The following is a 15,016-nucleotide window of genomic DNA, read 5'->3' as shown; positions in this document are numbered from 1 at the left end:
ATTTGTTGCAAATAAGTACACTCTAGCTCACTCAATGTGCACTTAAATAATAAAACATTTGAAATATATGATGAGGTTCAGTTATCGAAATATCTCCAATAATTTGTTTTTCGTTTCTTATAAATGGATGTTTTTTAATTTTGATTTTGACAGTTTCTGACCCGTGCAAGACTTTGTCCAATTTGACATGTTCTGGTTATTGCGTGGTGAATAATAATATCACTGAGTGTCGATGTCAACATGGGTTTGTGCTTGGGGAGGACGATCAAAGGTGTTTCGGTAAGTGACATTGATAACGGAATTACATTTTATGCACACACAACATACAATTTGCGAGAACCTACAGTTTAGGAACAGATGTTCTACTTCGTATGTGCATTATGAACCAATAGTGTCACATGAATCGATTAAATCCTTTGAAATTAATTGAACAAAGTCGTGCCATTCCGTTTTGTTTGTTTTTCCTTGCCTTTTTCTTTATTCTTCAATCGTTTTCTACAGATGTTGATGAATGTCAAGGTAGTACAACCAACATGTGTGACCCAGTTTCCCGTTGCATCAATACCGAAGGATCGTATGTCTGTGAATGTCCCGTAGGAACACGACTGGAAAATGATGGTCGAACATGCTCCGGTATAATATACCTGTTGAAAATGGTTGAAACTTTATAGAAACTTATTTCAACTATGGTTACTTATTTACTTGTTTGTAGTGCGTATATTTATACATGCTTTTTATTATTGTAATGAATACACAGCATTGTTTGGAAAACAAATTACACCATTTTTATAGTTATTCTCGTTACAGATACTTTATATGAGAACGTTTGTGATATAGTTACGGTAACAATATTAAAGAAATTATTGTTGCAACTGCAATTTGATTAAATATTTGCTTGCTTTGCATTGCAGAATGTGATGAATATCACTTCGGGCGAAACTGTTTGCAGGAATGTAATTGCATTAAAGGAGTGTGTAACAGTACACTTGGTATTATGAATAACATTTGTTTATTTTAACATAATGTCTTGTATATCGAATCAATCACTTTCATTAGCTGCACTGTCCATACTGATTTTAATGTACTTGTCAGAAATCAAGTAGAGAAACTAACCATCGTGTTGATTGAGAAAAAGAAATATACACTCTACAATGTTTGGCCTATACTTTTTGGATTGTAACCATTAATTGAACAACAACTAGACGAATGGTATCTATATGACTATGATACCTCTGGTTAACCATATATGAAGATTGTAGGTCTTCGAAAACGTATTGCTTACAAGCAAAGTGAGTATGATATTTTACTTTAAAGGCTGCGTTTGTGACGATGGTTGGACAGGTCCTAACTGTGATGTGGATGAAGACGAATGTGATTTACAAGCTTTCACTTGCACAATGCCTAATATGCATTGCGTGAACCTACCTGGAACTGCTTCGTGTCAATGCTTAGCGGGGTATCACACGGACCAAACGTCCGGCGGCTGCATTGGTAAATCAAACACATGTGTATATAACACTTTATTTCAGTTCGAAAAATAGCAATAAATATGTTTGAAGTTGACATTGATGACTTTAATAGCATTGAAAATTTTCAATAAAACAGAGACTTCTAGTTTTCATGGGCCTTCGAATGGAATGATTTCGCTTCAAGATTCTACTTTGACAATAGCTAGTCTATTAACATATCAACATGGTATCCGGTCATGTTTGAATTGTATGTTAAAAGTAAGAAGTAACGAAGTATTCATGCACGTATCAATGTTTACCACATCGAGAAAAGGAGAAGATTGCACGGAAATGTATCAAAATCCCTTGGGTCGAGGATGCTAAAGAAACAAGTTCTGGCAAATTCTATATCCCGTATTGTGGTGCCTCCGAGTCCGTCAAAATCCTCCTTGTCGGGAATCAGCCGTTATTTAAAGTCCTCTATATGATTGCGGCAAAAAGTGATAGTTGCATTAGCGAGAAATGCAGTAGCAATATTTTGAATATAATACACTTTTTGTTTAGATTTTAATGAGTGTCTTGACGTTTTAACTCATGACTGTGCCCAGATCTGTACAAACACGAACGGAAGTTACGAATGCTCTTGTCGAGCAGGATTTAATCAAAACGGAAAACAATGCACAGGTTCGTTGTTTTGTGTTTTGTATTTCTATTATTTATTTGTGGTACTTCTAGATGAAAATAATATGCTTAAGTAATTCTGTTGCTTAAACCGGTGCTAGAGATCGTTGTACTTAGCCTTTCTAGCAAACAGTTTTATCCAAACCACCTGAGAGTGTTTGTTTCCGATTGATCTCTCCTGGATGCACAAACGCACAAAGAGCATATCACTATTATTGTATCCATAGTTCACTCGACAAATACTCACCTAACCACCCTATCTTTTCCCTGTCTGTCTGTCTGTCTGTCTGTCTGTCTGTCTGTCTCTCTCTCTCTCTCTCTCTCTCTCTCTCTCTCTCTCTCTCTCTCTGTGTGTACTAGATTAAGTACCTCATTGTTGAATAATTTAGTTCAGTGTTATGTGACCATGATTCATTAGAAAAAAATATGTTGAACCCAATTTTTTTTAAAATGTTCTAGATTGTTCTATTTATTCCTATTATATTACATGTATAAGTATGTATCCTAAATTAAGTATCTGATTGTTGAATAATTTAGTTCAGTGTTACGTGACCTAGATTCATTAAAAAACACACTATGTTTAACCCCATGATTTTTTAATTTGTTTAGTTCTATTTATCTTAGTATAGATTTTTGAGAATAAAATTGATGGTTATGGAAATTGAGAGAACATTCTTGAGGATTTGTGAAGTATGTAAAGTTTCTTTAAAAATTTCAACAAGACTAGAATAATTTCAATAATCTTGGATTAAATAAAATTATTCTCAAAGGATGACATCTTTTAGCGGAGTATAAGTATATTTAATTAGTGATCATATAGTGTGTGTTTTTGTTGTGGATTTGATTCGATGGATATTTAAATTACCAGGATCAGTGAACATAGTTTGTTTACTTTTTTAAATAGGACGTTATACTTAATTAAAGCATTATTTATATGAAATTTCTTGCGTTAAAAATGTTTATAAATAAGTCGTTTTGTTGTTTAATGTTTTTTTGCGGGTTTCTTTTTCTCTGTTGTGTTTTGAGTCATAACAGTATTTACTAATTTTTTTATGTATTCCAATTGCAGATATTGATGAATGCCAAGGCTTGCGTGGCTGTGAGCAGAAATGTGAAAACACATTGGGTAGCTACAGATGCTCTTGCAGCGAGGGATACAAACTTGATCTTCTTGATCGGCATTCGTGCATGCGTAAGATATTGTTTTCAATTAACAGTATCAATTGTCAACTCTACCAGCCAAAAGTTTTAACATAGCTGAAAGATTATACCTTGTTAGTTATGTATCAATTTAATACAGAGTAGACAATAGATAATAGATAATACTGCATATTTTTGGTCATAAATTTGGATGATATTATTTTATATCATAGCGGAAACGGAGTGCAATACGGACCAATATTCTACTTGCCCACAAAATTCCACGTGTGTCGTTGCAAGTGGAGATGTGATGTGTAAATGTCCAAAAGGATATAGTAACACAAGTACACACGTGTGTGCAGGTATTATATTTTCTTATTAAGCATTGCTTTGAGGAATTGTTTCTTTGAAAGTACTTTAAATGCATATTTAAATAAACACACGAAATAAACAAGCATTTAAACGTTTCGTTTTTATCGAATGTTTATTACAGACGTCAATGAGTGCGTTGACAACAAACACAACTGCATGCAAATGTGTTCTAATATTGATGGCGGATATGATTGCTTGTGTCGAAGCGGGTTCTACCTATTATCCGACGGGGTTTCCTGTGGCGGTAACGACAATGATAATACAAGATTGTTAATAGTTTCTTTCATAAATGATTTGTTTTGATAATTTCTATACATTTCTGGTATAATTCCGTACAAAATTATTTATAGTAATTACTAAGCATATATTTCAGAATGCCGTCCATGGAGATACGGCTCCAACTGTGATTCGTCATGCTCTTGCTTAAAAGACAGCTCCATATCGTGCAACAAAACGTCCGGAGAATGTGAGTGCAAACCCGGATGGACCGGTGAGAATTGCGCACAAAACATTGATGAATGTTCACTCGGCACCTTCCAGTTGTGTCCTAACAATTCACAATGCGTAGATACCTCAGGAAGTTTTGTTTGCAAATGTAATACCGGGTTTTCGAAAAATGGCTACGGAAAATGCGAAGGTAGGTGCAAACTGAAAGTTAAACATGACTTCAATATTTTTATATTTGTTGCCATTGCTACTCAAACGTATTAACGGTCATCTGACATCCATATAATCAGCAAATTTATAATATTTTACATAAGGCGTTGTGCTACTGCACAGCCTAATCCAACGCAACTATACTCATTTCCTCTTTGTTCTCCAGAATGTCAGCATGGTCGCTTTGGAGCCGGTTGTGGACACACATGTGGGTGTTACATGCATCATACTGAACGTTGCGATTACGTAACGGGACATTGCACGTGTGATAAAGGTTGGAGAGGCGTCACCTGCGAGGAAGACGACAATGAATGTAACGATACTAATGCATGTCCTCGAAATTCGGATTGCGTGAACACCATGGGTAGCTTTGAATGTAATTGTCACATCGGATTCAAGAAAAGGCGCGCTCTCGGAGAGGAGTGTATAAGTAATAGTTTTGTCTATGAGTTAGAATTATTTTTGCAAACAACTATTTGAATATACTTTAAAAATGTATTAAAATTGTATTGAATTATATGTCTACAAAGCATTTTTGAAATATCGAGAGCACGACAAGAAGCAGATCATTCAACATTAAGTTCTATTTAATCACCAGAATGTTACGATTTCACCTATGGTGGAAATTGCAATGAGGTATGCACATGTACAGAGGAACATTCAACAGGTTGTGACAGCATAAACGGTAGTTGCTTCTGTATGCAGGTGATTCACGTCATTATATATTTTGTTTTATTCTTCGGTGATTAATTGCCAATGACTAACTTAAAGTTCATTCATTCAAACCGAATTGCATCATCAACAGTTCATTATCGCTGTATCTATGCATAGGTAAATTTACATAAGTTTTCTGATATTCCCCCAGTGGGTTGTAACTTCACATTGTACGTGCCAAGGCTATTACACCAAAATTAACCAATAACTAAATTTCGATATTTTTTTTTTTCGTCCTGTGGCGTTTTAAGTTACGTTTAGAGTTATTGGCCTTTGTGATTGTGTCTTTAATCAGGGTCTTAGTGTAACGCTATGCTTGTGGGTTACTCTTCAAATTTTACAATGTAATATTGTTGTTTTTAAGATATTGCCCTAAATTACCGTAGATAAACTCGGTATTCGTCACTTGATCAAAGCACTGTTTGCATTTTATTTTAATTCAGACCGCATCTTGCGTTAGTGCTCTTATAGAATCAAACTATCGGCATGTTCAGTTCCTGTAAATTTTAGAAACAGTAGTTTCGTGCTTTCGATCAAATTCGTATAATAAATGGGCTGAAATTATGATTATATGTCTACTTGCTATTATATTTGTATTGTGAATGTATTATATTTTCAAAATAATTACTGGTTAAACCATTTCTTTTGAAATTGTAAAAAAACAACTTGTTGTATTCAAAGGGCTGGCAAGGAGAGACGTGCTCAGAAGATGTCGATGAATGTCGAGATCCCAGCTTATGTGACAGTAAAGCTAATAACCACTGCGTCAACTTGATTGGGTCATACGAATGTTTATGTAATGCTGGTTATAGCGTGCATAATGGCGATTGTAAAGGTATTTGGCTTTTTATGATTTATAATAATGGATCATCACAGATATATAGAATATATCGCAATTAGTTTTAGCTGTTTCGAGATACTCAATGGATAATAAATTTATTGGACTAACATAACTAACTTCGTTTCTTGTATTGTTACTGTTGTTCAAAAGAGTTGATGATAGTGGGACTAACATATATATATATATATATATATATATATATATATATATATATATATATATATATATATATATATATATATATGATTGGGATTCTTAGTGTTTTTATTTTTTTAAAGTAACATTTCAGGTTAACAAAATTGCACGTCACCGAAGCATTGTTAATATACTTTTCCAATATCAACAGTCGTCGAATTTTAAAAGCAAAATCATTCGATTTATATATATTTTTTTAAATTATTGCATTCATTATTCTACATCAGATGTTAACGAGTGCCTGACAGAGAATCTTAGCGCATGCGATAAACGTGCCAGGTGTAAAAACACGGATGGAAGTTACACGTGCGAGTGCCCAGCTGGCACGAACCTTCACGACGTTGGACGCAGTTGTATAGGTCGGTAAGCTTGACGTTATGTGTTTACAATACAATTTCATTATATTAATAATTTTTACGACGTGCTTGGGTTGTATGCATGTAGCTTATTACTTATTCATTATTCTTTGTTATTTGTAGACTGTGAAGATAATTACTTCGGATATAACTGTTCAAACATTTGCGACTGCACGCATGGATCTTGTAACAAAACATCAGGTAAATACTTATTATAGAAAACATAAGGTAAACACTAATTAAAAAAACATCAAGTAAATATTAATTAAAGAAAATATATGTGAATACTAATTAAAGAAAGCATAAAGCAAATACTAATTGAAGAAACACCAGGTATATAGTAATTATAGAAAACATCAGGAAAATGAAATTGAAGAAAACATCAGGTGAACTCTAATTAAAGAAAACATCAGGTATAATTAATTAAAAAAATATCTGTGAATACTAATTAAAGAAAGCATAAAGCAAATACTAATTGAAGAAACACCAGGTATATAGTAATTATAGAAAACATCAGGAAAATGAAATTAAAGAAAACATCAGGTGAAATCTAATTAAAGAAAACATCAGGTAAATACTGATTAAAGAAAACATCAGGTAAATATTAATTAAAGAAAAGATCAGGTAAGTACTGATTAAAGAAAACATCAGGTAAATATTAATTAAAGAAAAGATCAGGTAAGTACTATTAAAATAAAAAATCAGATAAATACTTATTAAAAAAAACAACTTACTGAAATGTTAAAAACTGTACGACTTCAAATTTTGAAACGTTTTAATGAGTCTTGTATTTACCATTAAACTGGAAACTTAAATGATCATTGACAGAAAGAATATATACCATTCCATTAATTCCATATGTCCCAAATAAATTCCAATGACTCAAAAATGGCGCCCTATTTGAACTGTTTGTGAAATACGATGAAAGTAATTCTTACCATCGAAGAAAAAGCTCTACAGGACTCAGAAAATGTAGCAACGCAAAATATATTTCGAAAACCCGAAACACAGAATACGTTAGAATGAATGAGATAACGCAATAGTCATACACCTTGTAATATCGTTTTTGCTAAAACCAGCTATAAAACACGATAAAACTGAAACACAATTATAGCACTTAAACATGCTATTAAAGTGCATAATCCTGCAAACCATTTGAAAATGGACAATTCTTGATCAAAATGTGAGTTTTAATTACCATTTCTAAACAAGATTACTGGTAAAACAATAGCTTATTGCAGGATTGTCTTGATTCTATAAAAGCTACATGTATTCTGATATATTTAATCGTTAAACTTTTAATGGCCTACGATGCATGTGGTGTATCCAATCCCTATCAACTACGAACAGTTTGAATAATAATACACCGATTTATGATATACACCGATGGACGGTCAATTGAGTTACCATTTGCAGTGTTCTGTATCATTCCCAAATAGGGTGCCATTGTAATGATGGCTGGACAGGACCACAGTGCAATATTGACGTTAATGAATGTGACCTTGGCTTACTGGAATGTGAAGAACCAAACGCTATATGTAACAACACAAAAGGAAGTGCAGACTGTGTGTGTAAAGCAGGGTATAAACGAAATCAGACAAGTGGTCAATGTGAAGGTAATGGTTGGAAAGTTCAAAGCTCTCGCTGGATATGAGTTACGGAAATCTGTACACGGTCATACTTAGTTTCAATGACATTATTATACATAATTATTGTTATCGCTTTGGAAAATATAATGTGTAACATCCATTTTATAATGCATCTATGCACATGCGTAATATATACATTATATAGAATATTGGTATTTTATAACATACATTTACAAAATACATTAACGAGATATTACAGTACTTTGTTATTTTAATTTAATTATAGATATTGAAGAATGCAAAGACGATGCATTTAATACATGTGGTCATATATGCTCTAACACTCCCGGGAGATACGTATGTAGTTGTTATGATGGTTACAGATATGTCAGTGCAAACAACACGTGTGCAGGTATATTCTAATCTCTTATTTTCTATGTATATGTATAACGAAGCAATAGTTGATTGTATAGTCAATATTCAGAAATTACTGGATTTGTTTTGAACTTTGTGTAGGGTTAATGTTAAAAGAAAGGTTAACATGAATGAAATTGAATACATCCTGGTATATATAAATAATTACGAGTTCTGTATTTGTCTATGCACACACAGATGTCAACGAATGCGCCACAAGTATCTTAAACCAATGCGACCACAAATGTGATAACAACGAAGGAGGGTATTTATGTGAATGCGATCAAGGCTTTTCACTAGATGCAGCTGACAACAAAAGATGCATTCGTATGTTATTATTTATGTTCGTTTTTCACGGGGTTTCACCTTAAATACAATCAATAAGGGTAGTAATATCCCCTTCAGTTGTTTGGAAATGTACATTAATATGTTTTTTTAAGTTGAAACATAAATCAAAAACAAAAAGTTGACGATATTTAAACAACACGGTTGTTTTCAGCCATTACGGAATGTTCTGAGGAGGATGTTACCGCCTGCCCAGCATTTTCAGTTTGCTACAGAAATGAAACAGAACTTGACTGCCGATGTAATAATGGTTACGCCAAAAACTCCACTGGATTTTGCACTGGTGATATATCATTTTATTCTTCCCAAGTAGACAGAGATCAAATGTTCCTGATGACGGATTCTGTTATGCCCTACACCATATATATCTCTAGTTAGGGTTAAATATATAGGCTACTGGGGTTGTCACTGTACCGTGCATTGTATTTTCACAAATTAATTTCATATACAAGCTCAGTGCAAGTAAGTTTTCGAACAGATTAAGATATAAAAAAACGAATAATCTTGCCCATGATTTTCAACAGGCAAGAGACGATTGGGCTGCTAAGTCAATATGGAGCAAAATAATATTCAGATTACAGATTAACTTTAATCAAGTGAACATTGTTTCAGTACAGGTAAAGTACTGATGTTTAATAATCTTAACTAGGTAATTTAAATAAATAACTTCATTTTAAGGATTCAGATGTGAAAAGCACGATCTTTTTTCACAGATATGGACGAATGTGAAGAGGAAAGAAATCCCTGTGACCAGCAGTGTAATAACACTGAAGGCGGTTTCATCTGCAGCTGTGAAAGGGGCTTTAAACTTGTCCATAATACACAATGCGACGGTACATGAAATTTATTTTAAACCTTTGTCGCGTTGTTGGTAATTTCTATACCGGTTTTGTAACATATGTCATTGTTAACTAGAAGCCGAAACTAATAAATGATGATGATATACCTTACATACTTTCATTTCTTTATTTTAATTATCTTCTTTTAACAGAATGTGATACCTTTACATTCGGTTCCAATTGTGCATCCCCATGCACTTGTGAACAAAGCAACGCCGAATCATGTGACCCCGTCAACGGTACCTGTACTTGCTCAGTGGGTTGGATGGGTGAAAACTGTACACAGGATCTAAACGAATGTGAAAAGGAGATATTCGATTGTCCTGAGCATTCCCATTGTGATAACACTGTTGGAAGCCATACTTGTCAATGTAATATCGGCTATATTAACATCCAAGGCGGCTCCTGTGAAAGTAAGCTATGTTTTGTCCTATTTTAGGTATTTAAAACTGAGTATGTACCATTCATGAAAAGCATAGATATGGTTCTCTTGTTTAACCAGGACCGATACACGTCGCTATCTAAATATATTCCAAATAACAACCCGTTTAATTTTATTCAAGTGTGTGGAGCTTTCCGATATGGTGACTCCTGTGCAGAGCAGTGTCCCTGCTCTTCTACCACTGCGGAGGCATGCGACCACGTGTCAGGAAACTGTACATGCAAATCGGTAATTCTTGATTTTCTAAATGGGTATAACGTGTGTTAAAATAAACATTTGTTTGCATTATGTTATAATTTATATTCTCAGAGTATGGCATTTAATGTGCTGTTTATACTATTAAAATGGTAGTTAATAGTAAGATATTTTGCATAACAATGGTAATATTCGTATTAAATCAATTGAGCTCACACAAATTTCGGTGCTAAAATTGAACTTACACTATGTATTGTTGCAGTAGGTAAACTTATTTTCTGTCTTGAATATAAATATGTTTTTGTTCAGTTTGTCAAACAAACAAGAATCTGACTATTGTTACATCTTATGCATTGTATCTTTATTTAAATGTCGCAATAGTCATCGACATTGATTTCCTTGTAGAACTGGCAAGGAACACATTGCGATAAAGATGTGGACGAATGTAGCTTTTCTGGCAATGTATGCTCAGAGAAGATTCACTCTTCATGCAGCAACACCGCCGGCTCTTTTATCTGTACATGTGACTCTGGTTTTTCGGATCTAAATGGTATATGTGAAGGTATGTCTCCGATTTCTTTTTTGTACAAACTCATCGAATTTTATTAAATGATTGGAATACAAAACAGCATGAAATTAAACATTCAAAAACATTAATGCAACACGTTTGGAAATTTCAGATATTGACGAGTGTCAAAATAGTCCCTGTGACGAGGGTGTTACCTGTGAAAATACAGAAGGTTCTTTCCGGTGTCTTTGTCCACAAGGAAAAAAGCTGCTCAACGAAACATCTTGTCAAGGTATTGTAAAACTAAATTGTCCGAAACTAATTGGGGAAAACCATGTAAACCATGCAATACCAGTATTTCTTGACAGGATTACTCGAGAGCGGTCAGATTTTGATTTTGAATTTTCTTGGTTAATCGAACATTTTTGATTGTCTTTACTGTTTTACGATACAGCTGTTTTAAACACGTCTTGAACAGTTTATATCTTTAATTAATCCTTTGTCCAGATTGCAACAACAACACGTTCGGTAATGGCTGTAATGGCCAGTGCAACTGCACACAAGAAAATAGTGAGACTGCAGATCAGTCATGTGACACGGTGACTGGATCTTGTTTGTGTAACCCGCACTGGACTGGGCGATTTTGCGAAATGGATGTTAATGAATGTGTTACTTCCGGTATATGCACAGAAGCTAACACGGGTTGCCGAAATATTCATGGAGGGTTTCTTTGTGACTGCCTTCGTGGGTTCACTATTAATAGTGAAACTGGGCATTGCGAATATGGTAATTTTCACCGAAAGCGATTTTCAATTAATGTTTACATCTTTTCTTAATGAGTTAATAGTAATGTATGTTGTTTTTCTTCTTTTGACAATTACTTCAAAATTAGTTGTTAATGAAGAAACTAATAATCACCACTCATTGCTCAGTGTTTGATAATTTTTATTGCAGTTTTACCAAGTACATCAGAATTGCCTGAAGGTAAGGTTAATGTCCATGTGCTGGGAGGACTATCATGACACTTCAAACATCTCTCTCTCTCTCTCTCTCTCTCTCTCTCTCTCTCTTCTTCGCAAGCATACTGATTCTAAAATACGATAACTCAATCAGTAGATGACTTAAATAGTCAACTATGACGGTGAATATGTCAGGCGATTTAATTTTATTGAAAAATTTAAAATTCAAGATTAGGTCAAAGTTATATGTTCTTCTGTACAAAGTATAACTATAAAGTGAAACGCGTTCTTTCAAAAACGAAGAAATATTAATGGTGGATTTGTATAAAAATATATATCAAAATGATTTGATATAATTGATACTTTAAATGATATATACTGATAAAAAGCTTTTCTTTTTCAATGGAAGATGAGATTAGTGTAAATCTTACTCTGAGTTTGGGGGTTGAATTGGCACCAGGGACTGACCTGGCCGTTCAGACTGTTTTTGACAAGATTGCTGAGAAAGTGGAAAAATCGGTGAGTAATGGTCTCGTTAAGCGTAAACATTGGTGGGTCGTTATATTTTAATAAGTTTTGAAATGTCCAATGTTCGCTGCTCAGCATACAATTATCTTTGTTTGGCATAACGCAACAACCTCTTGTAAACATGAAACAATCGAGATAAGATAAGTTTAAACATTCATTTTTTGTATGTGACTTTGTGGAAGCTCATTTTACTTTTATTTATAACCTTTTTTGCCCAGAGCTGTATTTGGTTAAAAATGCATGCTTATTTTCAGATCAGAAAACACTTCTCGAAATACATATCAGTACAGTTTACAATCCTCATAAATGATCTCAGGTAAACAGTTTTCAACATCAAATCATATACCTAATATACCGGAATTTGATATATTGACATACTTACTACGGTACTAGCGCCGTACTTACTAAAATTATATTAGTTATTTAAGACATTAATATATTGGACTGTTAAATGTGATAACATGTATTGAATTATCGTTCAAATTGTTTCTAAACATGTAATGTTATCAGCAAACTAGATTCCTGAAGGTGCACTTACCTGAACCAAAAATGTACTCCTGTTATTTATAAAACAACAGATCTAAATCAGAAGAATTTGTATGGAGATTTTTTAATAAACTAATCAGAATAAAAATTGCCTGACCAATATATTGCAAAATAAATAAAAAATAACATATTGCCTGATAGCTGACAACGCCATTTATTTTTTTATTCTATTATCGTATTGAAGCGTTGGAAGCGTCAACGTCAAGTACACAATAATTTTCAAGAAGAACTCCGACGCCGCTATAGACATTTTTAAAGCCGTGATGGACATTGGATCTGTTACAGAGATAGAGTATGAAGGCAGAAATGTTACAGCACTATCAACAGGTATACTGGCATTCAAAGTTATTTAAATTATACGGCTTCCACTTGTTATGGTTTTGGCCTTTAATGTTAGTTCACCTCTATGGCCTTCACGTTGTTATGGTATGGGACTTCAGAGTTAGTTTACTTCTATGGCTTTCACGTTGTTATGGTATTGACCTTTAAATTTAGTTCACTTCTATGGCCTTCTCGTTGTTATGGTATTAAAATACAATATATAATGTATATTGCAGTTAGTACTCTTACTCACATGCAGTATCAATTTTCTATAAAGTATATACATGATTAACTTGAGGGTATGATATATTTTTTGCAGTTAATATATTTCAATAACGTAGCAGTCAAAGCACAATATATCAAAGCGTGAACTACTTCTATTTCTTCAGTTCAATACTATCAAGGCAAGTTGTTAAGCTTAAATTTTAATAGTTTTTCTTTTTCAATTCAGAATCCTACTCCAGTGACAAGACATGTGAGTTTTATGAAACAAAACTCGGTGGTTGCGGTTCAGGATTTGAGTGCATAAGTAATGCTGGTGAACCTACTTGTAGAGAAATGTCTGACACAGGTACTAAAATGATATTTACCTTTATTTGATTGTGACAATCCTGTTGATATGATGTTTAAAGGAATTAACTTAGAGCTGTCAATGAGCGGATTCAATAAAACCGAGAATGTTATTGGATAGTTAAAAGAGTTTGTTCTTCCGAGAATTCGCAGTCCCGGAACCGGCTTATGTTTTGGACTAAATTCATGAGAATCTTACAGTAAGGTTTTGTTGAAATATCTCTTTATCGTGTATGAAGGATGTAGCGATGTTTTAATGAAATATTTTTTGATTACTTTTAGACAACTATACGCTTGTCGTTGGTGTGGCAGTTGGCCTGAGCGTCTTTCTTGTGACTGTTTTCGTAACGTTGACGGCCATTGTTGTTTACAACAGGAATCGCAAGGAACATTTGAAAAATCTTCGAGGGTAAGATCACGCACTGGGATTTTGGCACGCTCACTTGATCGTGAAAAAAGAAACTTACATAAGAATGTTACAATGTACATGTGAGTTCATTTTGTGTTTTTTTATTTGGACTTTACCCAAGCGATTTTTCTTTCAGAGGCGAATCAATATCATCATTTGATAAACAGAAGTCGCAATACTGGCCACCTTGGAGAAAGGGCAATGGTAATCTTAAACAATCTGGTTGGGTACACAAAAGCTAGTTTATACCACCAATGATCTTGTGTGTTTCCCTGACCGTTCTAAGATGCTAACATGTATTGACACATCTATTTTCACGCATTTGTGGTCTTTCTGTGTTGTTTGTGCGTTGTAAGTCTCTCGTTAAGTGTCTGTTTGACCTTACTTAGTAATGTACCTTTAAACCGGATTCTTTTAAGTGTTTTGCGACTGGGCTTGTCCTTATATATGTGACTGTATTACTTATTTACATAACTTATGCATAATTTATATATGTATGAAAAACTATAGAAAACAAGTCTAGCAGTTGAAGGTTTAAACATAAGCCCTGCTCAATGGCAGAGGGCATTTGATAATATTTGATTTTCTTCAGACAAGGAATCAAGGTACAGTAACTGGATGTCTCTAGCGCTCAGATTCGGAAAAGAAAATCAGGTATGTAGTTATCCCATAATTTATGAAGTGCGGAATTTGAATTAGTCACCCTATTTAGTCGTTTCTACAAAATATAAGGAAACAGTAAGAATGCTATTTTCAAATTTAACCCATTTTACTACATAAAAACATAGTTTGATCAAAACTCTTGTATGTTTTTTCGCCTTATAAACGTACTTCTCATAGTATGTGAGGGCGACACGCCTGAGGTTCAAAATTAGGAAACCGTTTAACTCCTCACCCCAGTCGAAGTCTTCTCACTGACCGCGCGAATACGATTTCTATAGTATTTA

The 15,016-nt window shown here is 33.9% G+C and overlaps 1 protein-coding gene across 2 annotated transcripts in view; it reads left to right on the top strand.

Annotated features, from left to right (window-relative positions):
• LOC128211759 (uncharacterized) overlaps positions 1-15,016 on the top strand; it is a 53,712-nt gene that overhangs the window by 37,840 nt on the left and 856 nt on the right. For both annotated transcript variants that reach the window (XM_052916799.1, XM_052916801.1), the window contains 32 exons: positions 154-279; positions 502-633; positions 912-989; positions 1,315-1,491; positions 2,013-2,132; positions 3,199-3,321; positions 3,503-3,631; positions 3,763-3,885; positions 4,015-4,278; positions 4,465-4,728; positions 4,897-5,003; positions 5,694-5,847; positions 6,276-6,407; positions 6,528-6,605; positions 7,844-8,020; positions 8,280-8,405; positions 8,606-8,734; positions 8,907-9,035; positions 9,466-9,585; positions 9,744-10,004; positions 10,155-10,261; positions 10,634-10,790; positions 10,909-11,028; positions 11,244-11,522; positions 11,691-11,720; positions 12,105-12,214; positions 12,478-12,539; positions 12,954-13,096; positions 13,542-13,661; positions 13,943-14,069; positions 14,206-14,273; positions 14,662-14,723. In XM_052916799.1, coding sequence (XP_052772759.1) covers positions 154-279; positions 502-633; positions 912-989; positions 1,315-1,491; positions 2,013-2,132; positions 3,199-3,321; positions 3,503-3,631; positions 3,763-3,885; positions 4,015-4,278; positions 4,465-4,728; positions 4,897-5,003; positions 5,694-5,847; positions 6,276-6,407; positions 6,528-6,605; positions 7,844-8,020; positions 8,280-8,405; positions 8,606-8,734; positions 8,907-9,035; positions 9,466-9,585; positions 9,744-10,004; positions 10,155-10,261; positions 10,634-10,790; positions 10,909-11,028; positions 11,244-11,522; positions 11,691-11,720; positions 12,105-12,214; positions 12,478-12,539; positions 12,954-13,096; positions 13,542-13,661; positions 13,943-14,069; positions 14,206-14,273; positions 14,662-14,723 — 4,334 coding nt within the window. The remainder of the gene's footprint in view (positions 1-153; positions 280-501; positions 634-911; positions 990-1,314; positions 1,492-2,012; positions 2,133-3,198; positions 3,322-3,502; positions 3,632-3,762; positions 3,886-4,014; positions 4,279-4,464; positions 4,729-4,896; positions 5,004-5,693; positions 5,848-6,275; positions 6,408-6,527; positions 6,606-7,843; positions 8,021-8,279; positions 8,406-8,605; positions 8,735-8,906; positions 9,036-9,465; positions 9,586-9,743; positions 10,005-10,154; positions 10,262-10,633; positions 10,791-10,908; positions 11,029-11,243; positions 11,523-11,690; positions 11,721-12,104; positions 12,215-12,477; positions 12,540-12,953; positions 13,097-13,541; positions 13,662-13,942; positions 14,070-14,205; positions 14,274-14,661; positions 14,724-15,016) is intronic.

Source organism: Mya arenaria, chromosome 12 (genome assembly GCF_026914265.1).
Source record: "Mya arenaria isolate MELC-2E11 chromosome 12, ASM2691426v1".
In the NCBI taxonomy this organism is placed as follows: Eukaryota; Metazoa; Mollusca; class Bivalvia; order Myida; family Myidae; genus Mya; species Mya arenaria.
The sequence above is the reverse complement of the archived record's forward strand: the minus strand, read 5'-3'. Positions and strand labels throughout refer to the sequence as shown.